This window comes from Phalangium opilio, unplaced genomic scaffold (assembly GCF_054372755.1).
Source record: "Phalangium opilio isolate 3A_F unplaced genomic scaffold, DU_Popi_V2 ptg000056l_1, whole genome shotgun sequence".
Taxonomy (NCBI): domain Eukaryota; kingdom Metazoa; phylum Arthropoda; class Arachnida; order Opiliones; family Phalangiidae; genus Phalangium; species Phalangium opilio.
The window spans coordinates 6928254-6952767 of NW_028324175.1; the positions used below are offsets into that span (position 1 = coordinate 6928254).

The 24514-nt window shown below is 39.5% G+C and overlaps 1 protein-coding gene across 3 annotated transcripts in view; it reads right to left on the reverse strand.

Moving 5' to 3' along the window:
- Positions 1–1416: 1416 nt before the first annotated feature.
- Positions 1417–24514, reverse strand: part of LOC149668321 (uncharacterized) — a 32283-nt gene continuing 9185 nt past the window's right edge. For all 3 annotated transcript variants that reach the window (XM_089841227.1, XM_089841226.1, XM_089841228.1), the window contains exons 15-33: positions 20078–20204; positions 16530–16742; positions 16361–16453; positions 15044–15335; positions 7193–7248; positions 7006–7112; positions 6581–6948; positions 6336–6481; positions 5550–5720; positions 5333–5472; positions 5126–5267; positions 4929–5059; positions 4544–4622; positions 4319–4441; positions 3920–4252; positions 2131–2252; positions 1946–2063; positions 1642–1872; positions 1417–1576 (exon numbers count right to left, since the gene is read on the reverse strand). In XM_089841227.1, coding sequence (XP_089697353.1) covers positions 1490–1576; positions 1642–1872; positions 1946–2063; positions 2131–2252; positions 3920–4252; positions 4319–4441; positions 4544–4622; positions 4929–5059; positions 5126–5267; positions 5333–5472; positions 5550–5720; positions 6336–6481; positions 6581–6948; positions 7006–7112; positions 7193–7248; positions 15044–15335; positions 16361–16453; positions 16530–16742; positions 20078–20204 — 3079 coding nt within the window. In that variant the 3' untranslated portion in view covers positions 1417–1489. The remainder of the gene's footprint in view (positions 1577–1641; positions 1873–1945; positions 2064–2130; positions 2253–3919; positions 4253–4318; positions 4442–4543; positions 4623–4928; positions 5060–5125; positions 5268–5332; positions 5473–5549; positions 5721–6335; positions 6482–6580; positions 6949–7005; positions 7113–7192; positions 7249–15043; positions 15336–16360; positions 16454–16529; positions 16743–20077; positions 20205–24514) is intronic.

Below are 24514 nucleotides of genomic sequence, written 5' to 3' on the forward strand. Positions count from 1 at the left end.
ATGACGGCAAGCTCTACCTCACTACAAAAGCTACAAACGCTTCAAAACACCGCGGGAAAGATAATCCTTGGCGTGAAGAAACGGACAAACACTAACCTTGTACATGCGAATCTATCATGGTCTTTACAACCAACCCGTCGTAAAGTTCATCTAGCACGCTTTGTCTTTAAATCCAAGAAAGGCCAAGTTCCGACTTACATTCGTCAGATATTCACAGAACTGTGCAACGTACACGGACACAACACGCGTGGGACGGAGCAAAATTTATATCTAAACCCACAAAAAACAAACCACAGTAAAAATCGACTATCCTTTAGGGGAGCAGTTTTATGGAATTCTCTACCCATGGATATAAAAAACTCAGCAACATATACAACTTTTAAATTAGAACTAGACAAGTACTTTCAATTAGAAGTACAATTATAATCCCATAATTTTATCCTATGTAACTATCTAAATTTAATTTAATTTAACTGACGGCTCTTTTGTAAATTAGCGACATAGCTAAAAAGAATATCGTCAATAAAGATGACTTTATTATTATTAATAGGACAGAGGATCTGGCCAAAAAAAAAGACCTCCTCCCATAGAACTAGCTGAGATAATGTCTGGACTCTGGCTACCCTTGAATTTTATTAGTGGTCAAGTGGACCACTGACCCCCCTCCGATTTAATTTTTAAACTGGTCATTTGCCCTGTGCCACCGCCTTATTTCCCACGCTGCCAGTGGTCATTGTCCAATAAATTTTTAATATGTCACAAATTTTTTTAAATACATAGGAGGTGGCACAGGGAAACTGCATGACCAGTTTAAAAATGAAATAGGAGGGGGTCAATGGTCCACAGGATTTTTAATCTTCCTGATTTTTGAAATTTTGGTACTCGGCATTTCGAAGTACAAATTAGTCACGTGAGCCCAGACATTACATCAAATACCTGGGAAATAAGGATATTTTTTAAACTAGTCCTTGGGACCAGTGACCCCCGTAGTGTCCGAAATAATTAACTGGTCTCCGGACTGGTCCCAGCCTTTGTTCTCCTATAGATTTGCAATTAATAAACTGGTAACCCCCCCCCCATTCTTGAATTTAAAAACTAGTCCAAGCAATTAATAAACTGGTTTGGACCAGAGGAAGTGTGCTATTTCCCAGACTGGTTGGGATCCATACGGGAGCAAACGGGGGGGGGGCGACGCGTGTCCGTCTTAGGGCCCCGGTTTTTTCCCATTGAAAGACCAATTTTTTTATCGGAGCACTCTGAATACCACAATGGAAAACCCTATGAGTTCACATGAGCATAGTAAATCGCGTTGTTACTTTCCAAATTAACAGGCCTCAAGTTTCAAAATCTCTACCCAACATGTAAAGTCCTATCCTTGAAATTAATTTATGAAAAAAAGACCGTAAGACACATAACTGGAACATTTAATATTTTTATTGTTTGAAAAATAATTTCCCTTTACAAGTTGCTTAAGCGTAACTGTTAACATTTAAAGTTTAGGAAATTCTTCAGGCAAAAGCAGATATTTTCTGCAAATCGGGCAGGAACTGTTTTCCATCAACCAAGGGCGAACACACTTTCATAAATTGACCAAGAAATTAATATTAACGTTAAGAGGTTTAAAATCAAGTCAAAGTTTACCGTTTCGTGAAAACAATTATGACCGCACTCGGCTTGATAAGCGCTACCTTTCGTTATAGGTTCAAAACATATGGTACAGTCTTTGGTCTTAAAGTTTCCGCTGGGTTTATCGTTGATTTTCCACATTTTCGCGATAGTTGGTTCGGAGGAACATACTGGCGGAATCCCCACACTCGACATATCTTTTAGAATGGGTTTGGTCTTGTGCTTGGCGTCAAAACCAAGTGGACTCTTTAATTCAAAAATGTTCGATTAACTCTCCCGTTACTAAGCTAACCTTAATTAAAGTTAAACCAAGGCTTACAGCGCTTTCAACACTTAGAATATACTCCGTCAACGTCTTGGCTATATCCTCATTCAGTTTACCCGTAAATCTTTCTCCCGTAGCGCGATACTCCTTAATGTACGCGTTAATTGCGTTCCTGTCAATCGTTAGAAAAACGTTAATTAACAACGCCACGCCTTTATCGTCTGGCTCATTTCACTTACTCGCTCAAATATGGCAGCTTATGTTTAATCATTTGTACTATTTTATCAAAGCTACTTTTGCCCTTGGCACTTTGCGATTGAGCTTTGGAAGATGTTTCGCATTTAGACGCTACATGTTTAGGCTAAAGACATAAAAGAGTGGATTATACAGGAAATTATTGATTAATAGATCTTAAACTACAGGAAACAGGGTCCATACAACTTTTGGTAAAGCAATTTCCCTGAGATTGCCAGGTTTTTTCGTGGAATTTCATGTGGTCCGAGTTATTTGGCCCCTGTTTGCCGTAACGCCAAGTTTTTAGTATCGTTGGAAAGGGGACAAATAGGACTATAAAATACTCAAAGGACTATCAATAAACTAAAATAGAACCAATAATTAAATAACATAATAACAACAAGTGAGACACTACCCATAAGTGCCATAATGCATTTAAGCCCATGTTAATCCAAGGGAGGTTATGTTAACCAACATTTTGCTTAATTACTCGGCCCGGACGTTTTTAGTATCAGGGTTCGTACGAAATTTATACATTGAAAATCCCTGACTTTTCCAGGTTATCCCTGACCAAATTTTGCCAATATCCCTGACCATTTTAAGGTGTTTACTAGAGCCCACTTTATCACGCCTGGCTCATATTTAGCATTGCTCGAAGCATTGTTTGATATACAAAACGAAATCCCTGACGTATCCCTGACTTTTTAGGAAAACATTATAAATCCCTGACTTATCCCTGACTTTTTACCCTATTATCCAAATCCCTGACTTATCCAGGTTTTCCAGGTTATCCAGGTTCCGTACGAACCCTGAATATCCTTGGAAAAGGGGTCAAATAGGACTATAAAACACTCGAAGGACATCCCCGTACCTCTAATAGAACCAGAGTTATGAGCCTCCGAAGTTAAAGAACACACGCATCACAAATTTCCCTGAATTTTACTAAATATTCTAAATTTCCGAGTTTTTTGTCAACTATCAGGGCCCCCAGCCGATTTTTGAAAATATTTATAGGAATTATAGGACTTTTTTCATGAAAATATAGGATTTTATAGGACGTTTCTCCAAAATTATAGGATTATATAGGACACTAAAATATTAATTTTTCTTTTTTTTTAAAACTGCAAACAAAGGCCGAGTAATAGGATAGCATTACACTAAACTTTGGAGGCTCATAACTCTGGTTCTACTAGAGATACGGGGATCTCCTTTGTGTATGTTATAGTCCTATTTGCCCCCCATACAACCATACAAAAAACTTAGGGGTACGACAAACAGGGGCCGAGTAATTAAGCAAAATGTCCATAAACATACTCCCCTCCATAGGAATAGCATTACACTAAACTTTGGAGGCTCACAACTCTAGTTCAACGAGAGATACGGGTATGCCCTTTGAGTATGTTATAGTCCTATTTGCCCCCCATCCAACCATACTAAAAACTTAGGGCTGTGACAAAATGGTGGTGCACACTGAACGTTTTGTTATCAGAACCATAATATACCCAGCTATTTTTAACTAGTTAAGCTACAATACGAGGGAAACTATCCCCATTTCAAGATATTTTTTAGACCCGAATCCTGGTTTAACCGATAGTTTGCTTAGAATTCGCCCAAATTTCAAAATTATAGGATTTTATAGGACAGTTTTAAAAATATAGGATTTTATAGGAATTATAGGACCTGTGGGGGCCCTGCAACTATTTATTTCCCTGGGTTTTCCAGGTTTGTATGAACCCTGGGAATAGGGCCACTAGACTCCGCCGAGAGTGAGAATATTTAAACGCGAGAACTTACACTCGCGACGAATTGCGAAGGCAAATGTATCGGGGACAATTGATCGTACAAACTGGAAGTGGAAGAACTAGGTCTCGAAGGTCCTGGACTAACTGACAAAGACGTTGATGATGATGCTGACGATGAAGATGACAACTGAGATGGCCGAATTCCAGGCGGTTCAAAATGAGGAAGAGGCATCGTATTATTAGCAAAAGCGCCATTTCCCTTCGGTGGCGGTAATGTTGGAAACGTGAATCGATTGACAATGGGGGGAGGATCAGGAAATAACGGTGGTCGATTATTCATCATGCATGGCAGTAGACCTTGCATTGCTCCTGTATTAATATTAGTCTAAAAACACAAAACTGATAAAATAACTGATAACTTATTATTAAACACCGTTAAAACTTAACTTACATTATGAAATCCCGGTGGCTTAGAATAGAGTATCGGAGGCACAATTGGAATTGCGGGGATGTCATCGATCTTAAAGTTACGTTCGTCTAGGTTTAATTTGTTTAAACATTCGTTCATTTTATCCTAATTAAAATTAAAATTAATCAAGTTTGACGCGGCTTTTATTTGCCACTTAGCAATCAGTGACGACTTTAGCAAAAAAAAAAGCAAAGTTGTATTACTAACCAAAAAGTTGTTACGCTGCGACTCAATTCTTTTCAAATGTTCCAATTGTAACTTTTTCATATTATCAAGTCGAAAGTAACTACGACAAAGTTAAGTGTTAAATAACCATTCGCAAAAGTGTCTAAATTAGCGGTCTTATTCCTGATCAGCGCCATCTACCCATAGCGGTGACTTTGAGAACTACTGTAAGCGGCAAGCCAATCAGATGTCGCTAAAATCTGGTGACGTCATTTTTGGTAAGACCCCGGCCGAGAGTGCCAGTCAGTGACGTCACCAGATTTTAGCGACATCTGATTGGCTTGCCGCTTACAGTAGTTCTCAAAGTCACCGCTATGGGTAGGTGGCGCTGATCAGGAATAAGCTACGCTAATTAACGAAGACTTACTCGAGGCTATTGGCAGATTTGGCACAATGTTCCATTTGTTTCGTAATCCTCTGGATATTTTCCGATATTCTTTCTTCCGCAATTTTAAAAATCAAGATTTCCATGTTTTTGCGTTCGTTAATAAGACTTTCCTGCGAGTGAATTTTGATATTAATTTTTCTACTTAAGAAATGATTAAACTAAGTTCCTATTCTTACTGAAACTTTCTTAATCGTCTCTTCGCAACCGATCACTTGTTCTAGAAGAGTTTCGTTCGTTAAACCAGCGTTTTCATTGGCTCTCTTTAGCTCGATCAATTCGTTCTCGGTTTCGCTCATCTGTTCTAATAACTTTTCAACCCTGTTGAAATTAAATTAAATTCAATTAAACTAACCATATTAAAATAAGTTTAAAATCACGCATACGTATTTTGAACTTCCTTAACGCCCTCATTTTCTTTCATTAAATTGTTGATTTGTTCTTGCATCTTCTGTTTTTCGTGGTTCAAGCGTTTCAAGTCCGAATCATGGCTTATTTTCAAGCCTTTCATTTCAAGCACCAAGTTCTAATTAAAATCAAATTAAGGATTATAAAATCATAAAACAGATAAGCTAAATTGTTTTTTTTTTTTTATTAACTAACGTTAAATTTCAATTGCCAGTCTTGAATTTCTTCTTCCAAATTATTTTTATCGAGAGAGAAAGTATATTTCTGCTTCACGTTAGCGTCCCTTAAGTTCTTCATGTCATCATTGAGATTTTTAATCACCCTTCTTAAAGAGAAAATATCGGAGGTTTCCGGATCTCGCGAACCCTATCAGAGAAAACTCTTAAATAAATACAACAGGGTTAACTTGTCAGCCACAATTTGAAATCATTTATATTCCTAGCTGAGTTTGCCAGGTTTTTCCTAATCTTTTTGGACAAGTAAAGACTCAAAAGTTGTCAATGTTAAGAGGACCTTAAAATGTATTTATCAGGGCTCAATTTTAATTGAATTAGTGACTAATTTATATAAAAATAGTTAGCAAAAAGCGACTAAATTAAGCTATTAAAAAGGGCGAGGTCGAACAAAATGTTTTCAGAGGTAGCGGAATTTTCGTAATTATTTTCTATAATTAAAGATATTTAAAAGGTTTTGAAAAACCGGTTTTTTTTTTCAGTTTTTAGGATTGGTTAAACCGGCCATTAAAATTAATCGGTTAACCGAAAACCGTTTTTTTTTCCTAGAAAGTTGACATCCCTAGCTGGAACGTTCAAAATTGCAAAAAATTAAACCGAAGAAAATTTATCCAGTAAAAAAAAAAAAAAAATCCCCAAGATTGTTAGAAACTTAAAACTATTAAAAAATCCCTGACCTTTTTGGAGCATTACAAAAATTTTCCCTGACCTGTGGGAACTGTTTCTAATAATGGATTAACTAACTCACCGATTGTAGTATTTGATTGAAATCCACAATCTCACTCAATTTTTCCCAGAATTTCGAATTATTCGAGAAATTATTAAAGATTCCGGCCACCAAATTCAGTTGCAACTCTTCGGGCAACGCAAAGAGAGTCACTTGAAGTTGGAACGCTGCGGCGTTAAAATTGTAAGTTAATTCGGATGTTTTTTCTCTAATTATTTCTAGTAATCGAATCTTTCGTGCAATGAGAGAGTTAGTCGAACTTATACCCTGATCGTCCATATTTTCCGATAATTGTCTTATAGTTTCATATTCGCTGCTTGGCTCGGTTGGCAAAACAAGAGTTGGCGAAGCTTCGTTAGGTTTTGGCTTCCATGAATCGTTGTACATATTTTTACAAAGATCAGTTTTTGTATTTTCAAAGGTAGGAACAGTTTCAATAGCTTCATCCTTAGAAATAGACGAGTTGTTTAAAGTCATTTGCGAGTCATTATTTTCAATATGAACTGGATGATCATTATTTAGCTTTTGACGAGTCGTATGGTTTTCAGAACCATTATTCTCCGATATAATGTCAATATTCTCCATTAGTTCCTTAGTAATTTGTAAATGTTGAATGCGTTCCAAGTAAGGGTTTCTACGATACGCGAGTAATTTAACGCGAGGTAAATTAAGTAATGACGATAAAGCTTACGGGGCACTACATAAAATGGCGTCTTTACAAAATTCGTCAATGCTTAGGACAGCTTTCCTTGGTTTACACTTCTTTTCGCGAGTTTTTGGCGCTTGTTTATTACTTGCCTAAAAGTAATAAGTAAAGACAACAAACTTTACCTTAAGCCTTGGCGACGAATAAATATAAATTATCGTTTCGTACGTACACTATCACCCTCTACAATATCTTCTTTCTTGAAGACGTACGTGGGCTCGGCGTTTACTAAAATATCACGAAACAAAGAAAATTCCAAGGAAATACGCGTAAATACGTTTCATATAACGTACGTTTGCCTTCCTATTAGGCCTTTGCGCTGATTAACTGATTTATAATTTAGGCACGCATGCATTTCTTGATAAACTTACGTTAATTTCGAAAATATAAGCCACTTTTTAAATATTTATATCCATCTTAATACGTTATGTGCTGTACTGTAACATTAATGAAGCCCAACAGATACAAAAATTCATGCTCAACGCATGGCTCGAAGCCCATTTGAATTTGAAACACAAACTGAAACTCTAACTCATAGCCCACTCGACCACGCTAGCATCTAGTGTCGTGGTGCGCGTGATCGAGTTAGCCATGGTTTACTACAGTCTACCCGCGGTCCACTCAATCACGCCAAAAATCAATATTAATTTAAGACTCCTTTTTTTCCCCAAATTCTAAAATATTTCTTGAAATTTTTAAGAGATGTGCAAAATAGGCATTTTAAGTTTTTCCAAAGTTACAAATTTTAAAACGGAAAGTAGCCATGAGTATGTTTTCATTGGTTTCACTGGTTCGAATCTCTTGAAATTTTAGTGAGAAGTGTTTTAAGGGTTTTAAATTATCGTACAAAGCTTAAAACTTAAAACGAATAATTCTATACCAAAAAAAATTGGAAATAGGTTGTGTTTATGCGGAAACGAAATTTTTATCTTGAGTTTCGAAAAAAAAAATCGTTCTAAACATACTTGTCACCAAAAGTGGATGAAAATGGTCAAAAGTGGCGAGTCATCAGAGTTTCGCCGTAGTTGACCGTTTTATTGGCGTAGCTATACTGGGCCTGTTGCCCTGTTCACTCCCTTAAAATAGGTCTTGTGTTAATTCGCGGTTACGCGGTTACCGTCGTCTGCTATTGTGTATGCTAGAACTAAAGGGGCGTTTTCCTAGCGACGGGTTTTTTCCGCCGCGTGCGACGGAACACGCCGACGGGACTACGCTCCCCACTGAAGCAACGGGAAAATATGAAAGTGTTTTCCTAGAAAGAGTAAGACGTAACACGTCCGCTTCCTCCGCCGGCGCATTAAGCCGACGTCGTTCAAAAGGAGTCAAGCACGTTCCGCGCTGAGCGATTTTTCAAGTTTTTAGGTTTTGGTTATAATATTAATTGTTTAATTAATGCCATCTGACCGCTTCTCAGCCTCAGAGGACGAACAACTCATAGAGTTTGTGTCCGGGCATCCATGTTTATGGAATATGGCTGACAACGAGTGGAAAAACATCTTAAAAAAAGACTTGATTTGGAACCTTAAGGTTAAAGCTAGTTTTTCTGCTGGTGTGATGGGTGTTGCAACTCGATTACATATATTTGTTTCCAGTTTATCTTCAATAAGATGTAGCAGAAAGGCAAACTGGTCTGGGTTTAATCTAAAATATTCTTTAAATTTCACACTGTCGGAGAGCAAATGGTTGTAAGCTCCTTCTTCTCGTCGACGTAAAAACATTTTTCTTGTTGCCCTGCGTTTCCTTTTAATGACTCTATTTACTATATAGTCTTCCTCCTCTTCAGCATCATCCAGATATTTTTTGATTAGAATATAAGGCAGTATTTTTTTGCCTTTATGCAGCATGTTTTTGTCGTAAATCATCCGCTGGTCGCTGTTCCGCTACGAAAGACGCGTCGTGCTATACTATTCCTTGGAAAACATTTCGCGCCGCGTGATATATCGCGCCGCGCTCAGCGGAATACGCGAGCGTGTTCCGTCGCACGCGGCGGAAAAAACCCGTCGCTAGGAAAACGCCCCTTAACTCGATTTGTGTTTGTAGTCAGGACAGAGTAGCTGGTAATGTTTCAAAAGGTATTTGAAGGTATAATATGGATTTAAGTAAGGTTATCGAAGCAATAGAAGAGCACATAAAACTAGATACGTTTAAAACAAATCTCGGTAATTTAGCTATAGCGCGAGCAGCTTGCGTCGTGATGCGCGTGATCGAGTGGGCTATGGTTAGACCAAGGAGCATAAATGTCGGAACTACTTTCAGTCGCGAGTTTGCAAGTCCATCAGGCACTAGTAAACTAAATAGTTATTGGCGAAACTTTGATGTCCGCGTTTTTTAACACAGGCTCTATGGCCATTGTCATACTTTCCCTCTCATCCACATTTGGTCTTTGTATTATCAGGGATAGATGTAATTTTAGAGGTAGGAATGGAGAACAGAGTAATCTAGTCGCGGCATGGATGAAGGATACGCGTTAAAAACATTCGACGCTCTATAGGATGTGCAACTCCCTGTACTAAAATTTAGACAAGTCGATACTAGCGCCGCCTGGCTACCCTCGCGTGAAAACTAAAATTTATTGGACATAAGAAAATAAAACCACCGTTTGCTTCTTGCAGACGACAGACGACGTGAAGGAAAAATCTACCGTAGCCCGTGTTTTTTTTTATTTTACTTATGTCCAGTACTTTTTATTTTTTACGCGAGGCTAGTTTCCAGCGCTGGTAGCCAGGCGGCGCTAGTATCGACTTGTCTACTTTTTAGTATAGGGAGTTGCACATCCTGTTGAGCGTCGAATGTTTTTCACGCGCATCCTTCATCCACGGTCTCGCGTCAAAGTTAAGTTTAAACTCCGCTAATCGTTAGGCTAAACGAACGAGCTCTTCATTTTCTAGTTCTAACATATTGAGTCCCGAACAAAATACAGACAAATGAGACAATCGCCTGAGAAAACCTTAACCTTTGCCCATGGATAAAGAATGCCCGTTGGGCCGTTAGGAGATTTGATTTCAAGCTATAAGATAGGCAACTCCCTATCCCGAACGACAGCTTATTCTGTATATACTCTTTTACTGCATCAGTTGGCAAGAGACGAAAAACTTTCAGGGTTTAAAATATACGCGAGTTTTTTAGATCGAGTACACGGACCTCTTGGCTTTAGTTCTTTAGTTTCAAATACGCGTAGTAGGCTGTAGCCTATCAATTTCACAAGTATTTGAAACTAAGGCCTAGAGTTCCGTGAACTAGAGTTAATTTAGTTAAATTGTACACTTCAATAACAATTCCCTGCCTTTGGCTGTAGACGACATGTACTGAACAGCAATTTACCCTCTGCTCAACAGCCTACACGAACTAACCATATAGGGAAGAGCTTCTTGACGTCATAGGTTTATAGAAGAGTACATGATGCTGGCGATCCAAACGTTATTTATTAGTACTAGAGCTAGCATGTGCTACGCCTACTCACGGCTTGTTCCCTATGCCACAGTCGGGAAGGTAATCATACGCAGCTCAGGGGACGACACTATATACTTTTGCAGGGCTCATACAATTTTTGGAAAACAAATTTCGCTGAGATTTCCAGGTTTTTTCCCCATATACTTCCCCGAGTTTTCCAGGTTTTTCCCCATATACTTCCCCGAGTTTTCCAGGTTTTTCCCCATATACTTCCCCGAGTTTTCCAGGTTTTTCCCCATATACTTCCCCGAGTTTTCCAGGTTTTTCCCCATATACTTCCCCGAGTTTTCCAGGTTTTTCCCCATATACTTCCCCGAGTTTTCCAGGTTTTTCCCGTATATGGAGTATCCTATGGAGCAAATGTTAACGAAGGAGTGAGGGGGGGGGCAAATAGGACTACTACATAATCAAAGTATATTCAGGTATCTCTAGTAGAACCGTACAGTTATGAGTCTCCAAAGTTTAGTGTAATGTTAATCCTATGGAGGGACTGTTTATGAACATTTTGCTTAAAGGGCTCCTTCGGACCCTTAGACACATGGCCCCGCGGATTTCCATCCCCTCTTCATAGACGATCTTCCTCAGTACTCTCCCTCTCTCTGGCTAGGTAGGGGGGCTCGGAAATCCGCGGGGCCATGTGTCTAAGGGTCCGAAGGAGCCCTTTAAACCAAAGCGCGGGTCCAGCGGGTCCCCTACAAGGCCACTTTCCCCCTGTACTCCAGTTTTGGCTTGGCAAAGGCTAGTTGGCGGGATTTGTAAGTGCACTTATAAATCCCGCAACAAATGCCTCCTGCCTTTGCCAAGCCAAAATTGGAGTTCGTAAGGAAAGTCAACTTGTAGGGGATCCGCTGGATCCGCGCTTTCCTTTAATAACTCTGCTCCTGTTTGACGCAAATTTCCCTGATTTCCCTGAATTTTACTAAAAATTATAAATTTCCCTGAGGTTTTTGTCAGCTATTTATTTCCCTGATTTTTCCAGGTTTTCCCTGTTTTCCAGGTTTGTATGAACCCTGCTTTTGGTATTACATAGGAAACGCAGTGAATGAACAATCCCTAAGCGTTAGTTAATCCATGCTTAAAGCAAAGCGCGGGTCCATCGGGTCCCCTACAAGGCGACTTTCCTCCTGTACTCCCGTTTTGGCTTGGCAAAGGCTAGTGGGCGGGATTTATATGGGCACTTATAAATCCCGCCCACAAATGCCTCCTGCCTTCGCCAAGCCAAAACTGGAGTTCGTAAGGAAAGTCAACTTGTAGGGGATCCACTCGACCCGCGCTTTGCTTTAAGCATGCATGGCAGTCAACTCCACCCCTCGACTATGGGAGCATAATGGCATTTGTTTAAACTAAACCACAGCAAAAACTTGCTTCAAAGCAAAGTGCGTGTCCAGTGGATCCCCTACAAGGTGACTTTCCTTACGAGCTCCAGTTATGGCTTGGTGAAGGCACGAGTCATTTGTAGGCGGGACTTATAAGTGCACTTATAAATCCCGCCCACAAATGCCTTCGCCAAGCTAAACGCGGAGTTCAGGAGGAAAGTCAACTGGTAGGGGATCCACTAGACCCGCGCTTTGCTTTAACATCATTTGGTGTATCAGGGGAAAGTACAGGAAAATGTTTGGGAAAACCTTGAAAAATACTTGTGGAAGGAACATATCCAGAGTTCGTACGAAATTTTTACATTGAAAATCCCCGACTTTTCCGGGTTATGAGACTATTTTAAGGTGTTTGCCAGAGCCACTTCATCACAAATGTCTCATATTTAGTATTGCTCGAAGCATAGCTTAATCAGGGTTCATACAACTTTTAGAAAACAAACTTCCCTGAAATTTCCAAGTTTTTCCCCCATATACTTCCCTGAATTTTCCAGGTTTTTCCCGTATATGGAGTATCCTATGGAGCCAATATTAACGAAGGAGGGGGGGGCAAATTTAACTATTACATAATCAAAGAACATCCCCGTACCTCAAATATAACCAGAGTTATGAGCCTCCAAAGTTCGGTGTAATGTTAACCCTATGGAGGGTATTTTTATGAACATTTTGTTTAATTACTCGGCCCCAGTTTCACGCAAATTTCCCTGAATTTTACTAAAAATTCTAAATTTCCCTGAATTTTACTAAAAATTCTAAATTTCCCCGATTTTTACTAAAAATTCTAAATTTCCCCGATTTTTACTAAAAATTCTAAATTTCCCTGATTTTTCCAGGTTTGTATGAACCCTGTTAATATACAAAACGAAATCCCTGACATATCCCTGACGTTTTAGGGAAAAGTTTCAAATCCCCGACTTATTCCCTATTTTCCATATCCCTAACTTATCCAGGTTCCGTACGAACCCGGAATTATTATCTTATAAACTTACGGTAATACTAATGCATCTAAATTGGGCGCTAATTTCAGGAATTAGCTAACATATTTCATCAGTGGGCTGCGCATAGCTGAGCGCCAAGGATAAAGCTCAGCTCAGCTTGCGTTTCTTTATGAAGAGCATGGATTAACTAAAGCCGCGTTTACACGAGACACTTTGGAACCGTTTTCAACCGTTTTGGAAAGGTATAACACTTTTTGAAAAATAATATTTGCATTTCCTCGTGAAAGATCTCTGGTTTTAACAGCGTAATATTATTTTTTTGTATATTCCAAACCGGTTTAAAACGGTTTCAAAGTGTCTCGTGTAAACGCGGCTTAACGCTAGGGATTGTTCACTAACCGTGTTTCCCATGTAGTACTGTCGCCAACTACATGTTCCGAATTATTCCTTGATTCCCCTCTTAATTCCCCCAATTTATTGGACCAAAACGGAAGTAGATATAGCGCCATCTCTAGGCAACATAAATCGGTTTTGCGGATTTTAAAGATGGCGGCGCCCAATTTTCAATTTTTGACGTCATATGACACGTGAAATTTGGTCCAATTTTAACCGAAAAGTCAGGTCGGCATTCGATATTCGTATCGAATAGTGAAAATGGGCTTATCGAATACCGGATCGAATAATTCGGTTCGGTATTCGATTGAAACGGTTAACCGCACGCCTCTAATTTAATAATACAAGTTTTAGTGAGCCCAGGCTCTGTCTCAACAGATAACGAAAATTTCGTGAAACCGGTCACGGGATCAACAGATTATGGATATTTTGCGAGCCCGAGCTCACGATTATTTTGACACGGGCTCAGCTCACGCCGGCTCGGGCTCACGATTACTTTGACACGGGCTCAGCTCACGCCGGCTCGGGCTCACGATTACTTTGACACGGGCTCAGCTCACGCCGGCTCGGGCTCACGATTACTTTGACACGGGCTCAGCTCACGCCGGCTCGGGCTCACGATTACTTTGACACGGGCTCAGCTCACGCCGGCTCGGGCTCACGATTACTTTGACACGGGCTCAGCTCACGCCGGCTCGGGCTCACGATTACTTTGACACGGGCTCAGCTCACGCCGGCTCGGGCTCACGATTACTTTGACACGGGCTCAGCTCACGCCGGCTCGGGCTCACGATTATTTTGACACGGGCTCAGCTCACGCCGGCTCGGGCTCACGATTATTTTGACACGGGCTCAGCTCACGCCGGCTCGGGCTCACGATTATTTTGACACGGGCTCAGCTCACGCCGGCTCGGGCTCACGATTATTTTGACACGGGCTCAGCTCACGCCGGCTCGGGCTCACGATTACTTTGACACGGGCTCAGCTCACGCCGGCTCGGGCTCACGATTACTTTGACACGGGCTCAGCTCACGCCGGCTCGGGCTCACGATTACTTTGACACGGGCTCAGCTCACGCCGGCTCGGGCTCACGATTATTTTGACACGGGCTCAGCTCACGCCGGCTCGGGCTCACGATTATTTTGACACGGGCTCAGCTCACGCCGGCTCGGGCTCACGATTATTTTGACACGGGCTCAGCTCACGCCGGCTCGGGCTCACGATTATTTTGACACGGGCTCAGCTCACGCCGGCTCGGGCTCACGATTATTTTGACACGGGCTCAGCTCACGCCGGCTCGGGCTCACGATTACTTTGACACGGGCTCAGCTCACGCCGGCTCGGGCTCACGATTATTTTGACACGGGCTCAGCTCACGCCGGCTCGGGCTCACGATTACTTTGACACGGGCTCAGCTCACGCCGGCTCGGGCTCACGATTACTTTGACACGGGCTCAGCTCACGCCGGCTCGGGCTCACGATTACTTTGACACGGGCTCAGCTCACGCCGGCTCGGGCTCACGATTATTTTGACACGGGCTCAGCTCACGCCGGCTCGGGCTCACGATTATTTTGACACGGGCTCAGCTCACGCCGGCTCGGGCTCACGATTACTTTGACACGGGCTCAGCTCACGCCGGCTCGGGCTCACGATTATTTTGACACGGGCTCAGCTCACGCCGGCTCGGGCTCACGATTACTTTGACACGGGCTCAGCTCACACACATTTTATTTTACAAATATTAACCGAGCTCAGCTCGGGCTCAAACTTACGCACACTTTTAGGCAGAACCTCAAATCGAGCTCGCAGGCTTATGAAATTGAGGTGAGCCCGCACAGCAAGGTCAGAACAAAAAATAGTAAACTTACAATCATAAATGATTTGATTTGGTTGTTCGCTGTTAAGGGGAATATTTTCCTTTTCAGCAGTGGTCTCCGTTGGAACATCTTTCCACTCAGTGTCGTTAGGGTTATGTTGATCATCTTCATCCTCATCTTCGGGATCATATTGAGCTTCTTTCTCACCATCCTTCAACGGCTTTTTTACTTTCTCGAGTTTTTTACGCTTCTTAATACTTCGAGTCTCTGTCTTCCTCTCCAACTTTGATTTGCGATGCTTGGCTACTTTCTGTTTATGCTTACCATGAATAGCGCTTTCAAACTAAAAAAAACAAATATGAAATATGTCACTAAGCCTTAGATAATATTAACCATGTGAGAGTGCTCGAAAAGGTTCGAGTATATAAATATATATCTCGTAAGAAATCATATTTTAAATGAAACGTCACTAGGCCTTGCCAGTTAAGCCTTGGTGAAGTTAGTGGTTAGACCATTTATATATACAAATATCTCGTTAGAGATCGTATTTTAAATGAAACGTCACTAGGCCTTGCCAGTTAAGCCTTGGTGAAGTTAGTGGTTAGACCATTTATATCGAGGGGCTATTCACTTCCCCAAAAAATGTACACCAGATTTCTTATTTCCAAATATTTCCGATTTATTTCTATTATTTTTGTATTTCTTTATTTCCCGATATTTCTCCTAAAATTTCCAATATTTTCACTATATTTCCCTTAAATTTCCAATATTTCGATTATTCCTTCGTATTTCTAATATTTCTCAGTATTTCTATTATTTTTGTATTTTTTTATTTCCCGATATTTCTCCTAAAATTTCCAATATTTTCACTATATTTCCCTTAAATTTCCAGTATTTCGATTATTCCTTCGTATTTCTAATATTTCCGATTTATTTCTATTATTTTTGTATTTCTTTATTTCCCGATATTTCTCCTAAAATTTCCAATATTTTCACGATATTTCCCTTAAATTTCCAATATTTTCACGATATTTCCCTTAAATTTCCAATATTTCCATTATTCCTTCGTATTTCCAATATTTCCGATATTTCTCATTATTTCTTAATATTTCCGATATTTCTCATTATTTACTAATATTTCCGATATTTCTCATTATTTCCCAGTATTTCCGATATTTCTCAATATTACGATATTTCTCGAAATATTGAAATATATTTCTTAAGGCTTGTACACCATATTTTGTAAGTGGCTAGCCCCTCGATTTATATATGCAAATATCTCGTTAGAGATCATATTTTAAATGAAACGTCACTAGGCCTTGCCAGTTAAGCCTTGGTGAAGTTTGTGGTTAGATATAGATTAATTACGGTATTTTGAATTTCGCCATTTTTGGAAATAATTTGGATTAGGTAAACTACGTTTTCGCAGTCGGGTGTAGGGCAAGAATTATCCAAAAAATCCTGCGAAAATTAATATTTTGTTTTTTTAAAAGAGAAAAGTTTGATGTTGGTCGACATCGTCTGACGTTTCCCTTACTTTTTCAGTTTTGCCCATTTCGTCTCGAACACGCCTCCAACATTGAAAATGATATTCCACGTGGCAATTTCCAGTGCAAAACAATTGGTAGCAACCTCTGATATTGGGCTCAGTGTAATAGATGTTTCTAGTGTAGGGACAAGAATTTAAACGACAAACCGCGTCAGGTTTCGGAGCGTAACGACACTTATATATTAGCTCGGAAAGCTCTTCCTATAAAGAAATTATTTAGGATTATTGAATGGCAATCGAGTCGACGCGACAAAAAGATTTTTTGGGTTAAAGGGATGTACAATCCGTTATGTATATTTTTTAGTAGTAGTGTTACTATTTCCTGGAGTAGTGATTAGGCTGTCGTCTGCTTGAACGTCTGTTTCTACGGTAGATAATGCACTGATAATGCTACGAACTTCACGCATGCTCAGTAGAGCTATATTTGATGGAAGATAAGTTTGATATAGGCCCCGCCCATACATAACGGATTGTACATCCCTTTAAAACGGAAACCAGATTGCCTGGCCCAATAGTATCAAAAGTATATAGATATAAAAACAAAAAGTACAACTCATTAACAATTCCCTGCCTTTGACTGTAGACGATATGTAAACTGAGAAGCAAACTACCCTCCGCTCAACCGCCTACAGGAATTAACCAATTAGGGAAGACCTTTATGTCATAGATTTATAGAAGTTAGCGATCCAAACGATAATTTTTGGTACTATAGCTAGCATCTGCTATTTTACGAGCCTATAGTGGGGGTGGCGTAGCGGTTAGCTCTTTCGCCTCGCAGCAAGAGGATCCCGGGTTCGATCCCAGACTGTGGCACCGGGTGAGAATCTGGGAAGAAATCCTTCCGCGTAGAGTTTGCAAGTTCTCTCCCCGCTTGTTAAAAGGAGTGAAAACCCGGATTCTCCTTTCCATCAAAAAGTTGCAGAGGTTAACGGTAATAGTTAGTGTTGGGCGCTGTAGGTTAGCTGTGGCATAGGGGCTAGCCACCACCCCTCTATGCAATGTAAAGGGACCCACCTGTAAACAAGCCACAGGCTTAGTGTGGAAATCCCTTCATAGACAAAGCCTAGATTATTATTGTTATATTCACTGCTTTTTCCCTATGGTAGGTCTGGAAGGTAATCATACGCGGCTGAGGGGGTCAACACTATTCTGGGATAAAGGAGGGCTTCTCATATTACATGGCGCGAGCAAATTTCAATTAACGCGAAGTGTACTTTTCGTTTTTATATCTACATACTTTAGATAGTATTAACAGTTTTAGATAAAGTTACATTAGCCGCTAAATTATACAAATTAGGGCTCACCACAAATCGAATTTATAAAAATTAAGGCATTATGACCGCAATGAAATTACGCATTAAAGAGTTACTGCCATAATTTTCGTCATCCACAAACTTAAAATGGGAAAAAATCCTTGAAAAATCTAGTTTATTATGATATGTTTACTTTTGTATTTGGTTTATAAAATTGCTAAATTTTGTTTCGTTTGATGACGTAGTAAGGAGAAATTTTAACTTTAGATGTCGCTCACGTGATACTTGTTAGTGTCTCAGCGCCGCGTTAAGCCTATTTTATTCAGATTCGCGCGACATTAGTAGACTAGAGAGTCTCGGGCGCTCGCGCTTGGCTTTTCCGCGAGATGCCTTGAGTGACGTAGCAAGGAGAAAAACCCGCCAAAAATCTTCTCCGCAAATTTGCTTTTGCCCCCAAATTTTAAGTTTTCGAAGTGTTTTTCTGTGTTTTCCCTCATATTTAAATATTTATTAAGTATATTTTTGGAACCAGAAGAGTTTAAACTCTCAAAAAAGTAAGGTTTGCTTTAGATTTGAGATAATTTTAAATCAGTTCGGTATTCCTTTAAATGAAACCTAATCTAACGTATCTCGATTGTGGCCTTTGCGTATCTAAATACTACCAGATACAAAGTCCAGTTTATAAAGCACTTCAAGACCTTGATACACCAGATAAAATACAGACTCTATTCATCGACCCCAACGCACTCGACCCTACCATTAAACAGCACTTTGAATTGATATTTTCACATTCAAATTCCCTGACTTTCCAGCTTTTCCCTGACCCTTTTATAAGATTTTCCCTGATATTTTTAGGCCAAATTGTTATTGCTCTAAATATAATGTAACCACGCTTGCGATATTACTAAAGTCGCACCATTCGCACGTGGCCATAAAAGCCTTGGCTATAACTAAGAATAAACTACACTGTTCCTTAGCTTCAATCATACTTTATTAAACTAACTAATTAAATAATAATTAAATGCCAACTTGCATTATACAACTAAAGAATTTAACATAATTACTCTTAATGGATGAAGTCCAATACCAGGGCAAGACGCCCTACGCTCGAGCATACTACTACATTCTAGTAGTGGAGAATGACTGACTTAATATGATAAGCAGTCTATGCTTATATAGTACGGGGAAAGGTCAGAGGTAACACAGGGTGTTAATCCTCCATGTAACCTTACACCCCTGGAGTAGAAACTCAGGAGGTTCCCTAATTACTACGGAAGGTTACAATAAGAAAAAGAGAACACTTCAACAAATTCGATTAAATCGAATATTAATATTTAACGTAAAACACAGCAGATTTCACACTCCTCGATTTCAGTGTCTGGTCAAATGTGATCTCGCTAAAACGGCGTTTAAAACGTCACATAAACGCGGACATTTTAACAAACTTTAATCAAATTCCCTGACTTTGTTGAAATTCTTAATATTCCCCGACCTTTTGGTCAATTTTCAAATTCCCTGACGCGTAGCAACTCTAATTAAAACAGTGCTTCAAATTGATATTTCAAGTGACCTTAATAAACTAGAATTCAGGCACTAATTAACTCCCACAAAGTTCATGAACATACAATACAAACAATGAATTGTGAAACTAAAATTAGAATGACCTAAATAAATCATAGAATAATAACAATGCCTTAATTAGCCTTATTCCTGATCAGCGCCACCTACCCATAGCGGCGACTTTGAGAACTACTGTAAGCGGCAAGCCAATCAGATGTCGCTAAAATCTGGTGATGTCACTGACGGGCACTCTCGGGGTCTTACCAAAAATGACGTCACCAGATTTTAGCGACATCTGATTGGCTTGCCGTTACCGTAGTTCTCAAAGTCGCCACTATGGGTAGGTGGCGCTTATCAGGAATAAGGCTAATTGGAATGTGCCTTTTACTTGGTAAGTGCAGCAATTTGCCCTTCCCCTAAGACGCGACGTGCATTACCTAAAACCCTAATTAAAATGATAATAAATAATTAAATTGAAACTAACCCTGGCTAATGTCAAAGTCTTACTCATTCCTGTGGCCATATTTGAAAACGAAGCTATAAAATGTTTGTTTGGTGGTAACGCGCGACTTTCTATTTAACTTTTCCCCGTGTTTATTTTTACGATAGAATACTATAATGGTTTATTTATTGATTCGTTTTTTTCCTAAAGCGTGCCAAATACCATTATAACTATTCCAAGCAAGCGTAGAAATATATTTATACCTAGAAATGAGAACTAACCTCGAGTCTCTCCTTGATTGTTTCGTCAATAACTTTTTCCGTTCCAGGCCAATCGTATTGCTTTAAGACTGAAACGTTTTTAATCAGTTCCTGGCAATGTTTTAGAGGTAGAAGCGCTTCGTCAAAACTGAGAAATTAAAAATACACGTTAAAAATTAGATTAGAGGGTTTCCTGATAATTCCACTTTCAAATTCCTAGCTGCTTTTTCAAGGTTTTCCCAGACAGAGACATTTTACATCGAGGGGGAAATAACTCCCTGAAAAGGTGTACACCAGATTAAATATTACAAAGTATTAAAAAAAATATTGGGATTATTCAACAAAAAGTGGGATTAATAATGACGAAGTAATCTCTTGGCGGTTAATTTGATATTAGGCAAGATTAAATGGGATTACACTTTTAATTCGAATATTCATTAGGATTAATAAGGTTTATGTAAGATTAAATCGGATTAAATTTTCAAGCTGGGATTCACTGGTATTACGCTTTTTGGGAGGGATTCACTGGTATTACGCTTTTTTGGGAGGGATTCAGGGGTTTATTACGTTTTTAAAGAGAGATTCACAGCGATTCACAGGTATTACGTTTTTTGGGAGGGATTCACGGGTTTATTACGTTTTTAAAGAGAGATTCACAGCGATTCACAGGTATTACCATAAGTTAATTATACCTCTAAGTACACAAATCGCTTCCACTTCTATGGCAATAGTGTTTGTCTGGCTCCCTTTAATGAAACCCTATACTCTCTCCGTATCATTTATCACCTCAACTTCAATACAAAATTGTACTGCCTAGCCTAGCGTTTCTTTTATCCCTTTTAGAATGTTTCAGGACTGAAACCGCCTCTATCTCACGAGAGAGAGAAGGATTTGGGGTTGCTTAAGTAAAATTCGTTCCCCCCCCAGTGCCTGCCTATACGAAACGTAAAACTCTCCTTTATTCCACTGGATGATTTTATTTTTCGTCTCGACCGCTTGGTGGCTGCACCGCGACAGAAATTTTAAAATTTTCTCTCTTCGGATCTTAGCGCTATACGAGTTCTGACGTCACAGTAGCCTGCCAAAGATGCCCAGTCGTTCCCCGAATTTGTGTACTTAGAGGTATAATTAACTTATGGTATTACGTTTTTTGGGAGGGATTCACGGGTTTATTACGTTTTTAAAGAGAGATTCACAGCGATTCACAGGTATTACGTTTTTTGGGAGGGATTCACCGGTATTACGTTTTTTGGGAGGGATTGACTGGTATTACGCTTTTTGGGAGGGATTCACTGGTATTACGCTTTTTTGGGAGGGATTCAGGGGTTTATTACGTTTTTAAAGAGAGATTCACAGCGATTCACAGGTATTACGTTTTTTGGGAGGGATTCACGGGTTTATTACGTTTTTAAAGAGAGATTCACAGCGATTCACAGGTATTACGTTTTTTGGGAGGGATTCACGGGTTTATTACGTTTTTAAAGAGAGATTCACAGCGATTCACAGGTATTACGTTTTTTGGGAGGGATTCACCGGTATTACGTTTTTTGGGAGGGATTGACTGGTATTACGCTTTTTGGGAGGGATTCACTGGTATTACGCTTTTTTGGGAGGGATTCAGGGGTTTATTACGTTTTTAAAGAGAGATTCACAGCGATTCACAGGTATTACGTTTTTTGGGAGGGATTCACGGGTTTATTACGTTTTTAAAGAGAGATTCACAGCGATTCACAGGTATTACGTTTTTTGGGAGGGATTCACCGGTATTACGTTTTTTGGGAGGGATTGACTGGTATTACGCTTTTTGGGAGGGATTCACTGGTATTACGCTTTTTTGGGAGGGATTCAGGGGTTTATTACGTTTTTAAAGAGAGATTCACAGCGATTCACAGGTATTACGTTTTTTGGGAGGGATTCACGGGTTTATTACGTTTTTAAAGAGAGATTCACAGCGATTCACAGGTATTACGTTTTTTGGGAGGGATTCACCGGTATTACGTTTTTTGGGAGGGATTGACTGGTATTACGCTTTTTGGGAGGGATTCACTGGTATTACGCTTTTTTGGGAGGGATTCAGGGGTTTATTACGTTTTTAAAGAGAGATTCACAGCGATTCACAGGTATTACGTTTTTTGGGAGGGATTCACGGGTTTATTACGTTTTTAAAGAGAGATTCACAGCGATTCACAGGTATTACGTTTTTTGGGAGGGATTCACGGGTTTATTACGTTTTTAAAGAGAGATTCACAGCGATTCACAGGTATTACGTTTTTTGGGAGGGATTCACCGGTATTACGTTTTTTGGGAGGGATTGACTGGTATTACGCTTTTTGGGAGGGATTCACTGGTATTACGCTTTTTTGGGAGGGATTCAGGGGTTTATTACGTTTTTAAAGAGAGATTCACAGCGATTCACAGGTATTACGTTTTTTGGGAGGGATTCACGGGTTTATTACGTTTTTAAAGAGAGATTCACAGCGATTCACAGGTATTACGTTTTTTGGGAGGGATTCACCGGTATTACGTTTTTTGGGAGGGATTGACTGGTATTACGCTTTTTGGGAGGGATTCACTGGTATTACGCTTTTTTGGGAGGGATTCAGGGGTTTATTACGTTTTTAAAGAGAGATTCACAGCGATTCACAGGTATTACGTTTTTTGGGAGGGATTCACGGGTTTATTACGTTTTTAAAGAGAGATTCACAGCGATTCACAGGTATTACGTTTTTTGGGAGGGATTCACCGGTATTACGTTTTTTGGGAGGGATTGACTGGTATTACGCTTTTTGGGAGGGATTCACTGGTATTACGCTTTTTTGGGAGGGATTCAGGGGTTTATTACGTTTTTAAAGAGAGATTCACAGCGATTCACAGGTATTACGTTTTTTGGGAGGGATTCACGGGTTTATTACGTTTTTAAAGAGAGATTCACAGCGATTCACAGGTATTACGTTTTTTGGGAGGGATTCACGGGTTTATTACGTTTTTAAAGAGAGATTCACAGCGATTCACAGGTATTACGTTTTTTGGGAGGGATTCACCGGTATTACGTTTTTTGGGAGGGATTGACTGGTATTACGCTTTTTGGGAGGGATTCACTGGTATTACGCTTTTTTGGGAGGGATTCAGGGGTTTATTACGTTTTTAAAGAGAGATTCACAGCGATTCACAGGTATTACGTTTTTTGGGAGGGATTCACGGGTTTATTACGTTTTTAAAGAGAGATTCACAGCGATTCACAGGTATTACGTTTTTTGGGAGGGATTCACCGGTATTACGTTTTTTGGGAGGGATTGACCGGTATTACGATTTTTGGGAGGGATTCACCGGTATTACGTTTTTTGGGAGGGATTGACCGGTATTACGATTTTTGGGAGGGATTCACTGGTATTAAAATAAGAATCCATCGGTTTTATTTGGGATTAACGACATTTTTCATGGATTAAGGGGGATTATTTGCTATTAATTTATGATTATAAAAATAGTAAGGATTATCAAAATTTTTCTGGGATTCACGAAATATTGTGGTTTTTCTTGGGATTAACGGCAATTTTCAAGTATTAAGGGAGATTAATACGGTATTAACCTAAATTTTTAGTATTAAGGAGATTATTTTGAAATTGCAGATTTTTCTTGAGATTATTAAAATTATCTTGGATTACTGAATTTTATTCGGGATTACTCAACGAGTGTACACCAGATTAAATAAGTAATTACCCCCTCGTTTTACATACACCAAATGATGTTAATGTCATGGGCCATTTTAAAGCGAATGAGAAGCTTTGTTTGAAAAACCTCCGATTTATGCAACAAAAGATAGAATTAATTTCTGTGAATTCAAAAATATCAAGCTTTTAATTCTCCGATTTCTGGTTATTTGGCAATATGCATTTGAAAATGCTTCGTATCAAATGATTTGAAATCCTCTTTTTAAGAAAGGCTAAAACGTTTCCCGTAGGCTGACGTCACGGATATATTTTTCACGTGAGATGGTGCCACTCTCAGACCCAGAGTTTAGACTGGCGAGAAGATCGAGACGCGTATAGGTTTCCCGCGCTTTTTTTCCTCGCGTCATAGTGTTGTCATAAAACTGGCGAACAAGCTCGACAAGACCAAATTGTTGATTTATCGAAAAAGAGTTTTCGAGATTTTTAAATGGATTTTAAAAATAGAAACTTTGGTTCAATTATATTAAAAACTTGATACTATGAAAGTAGAGACTTGAAAGTGTAACATAATACCACTTTCGTGGTAAAATATTTGATTGGAAATTGTAAATTCGCATTCCCTTTAATAATCCCCAGACATTCAAGGCCCACTTTTATCATTCCTTACCTATTTGCCCTGTTTTAAAAATCCCTTATAATTTTAGGCCTATATTTTAAAATCTGGTAACATCTTTGGCCTACTTTTAAAATATCTAACGGATGGGCGACTTCGTCTATTGCTGGGGAAAAT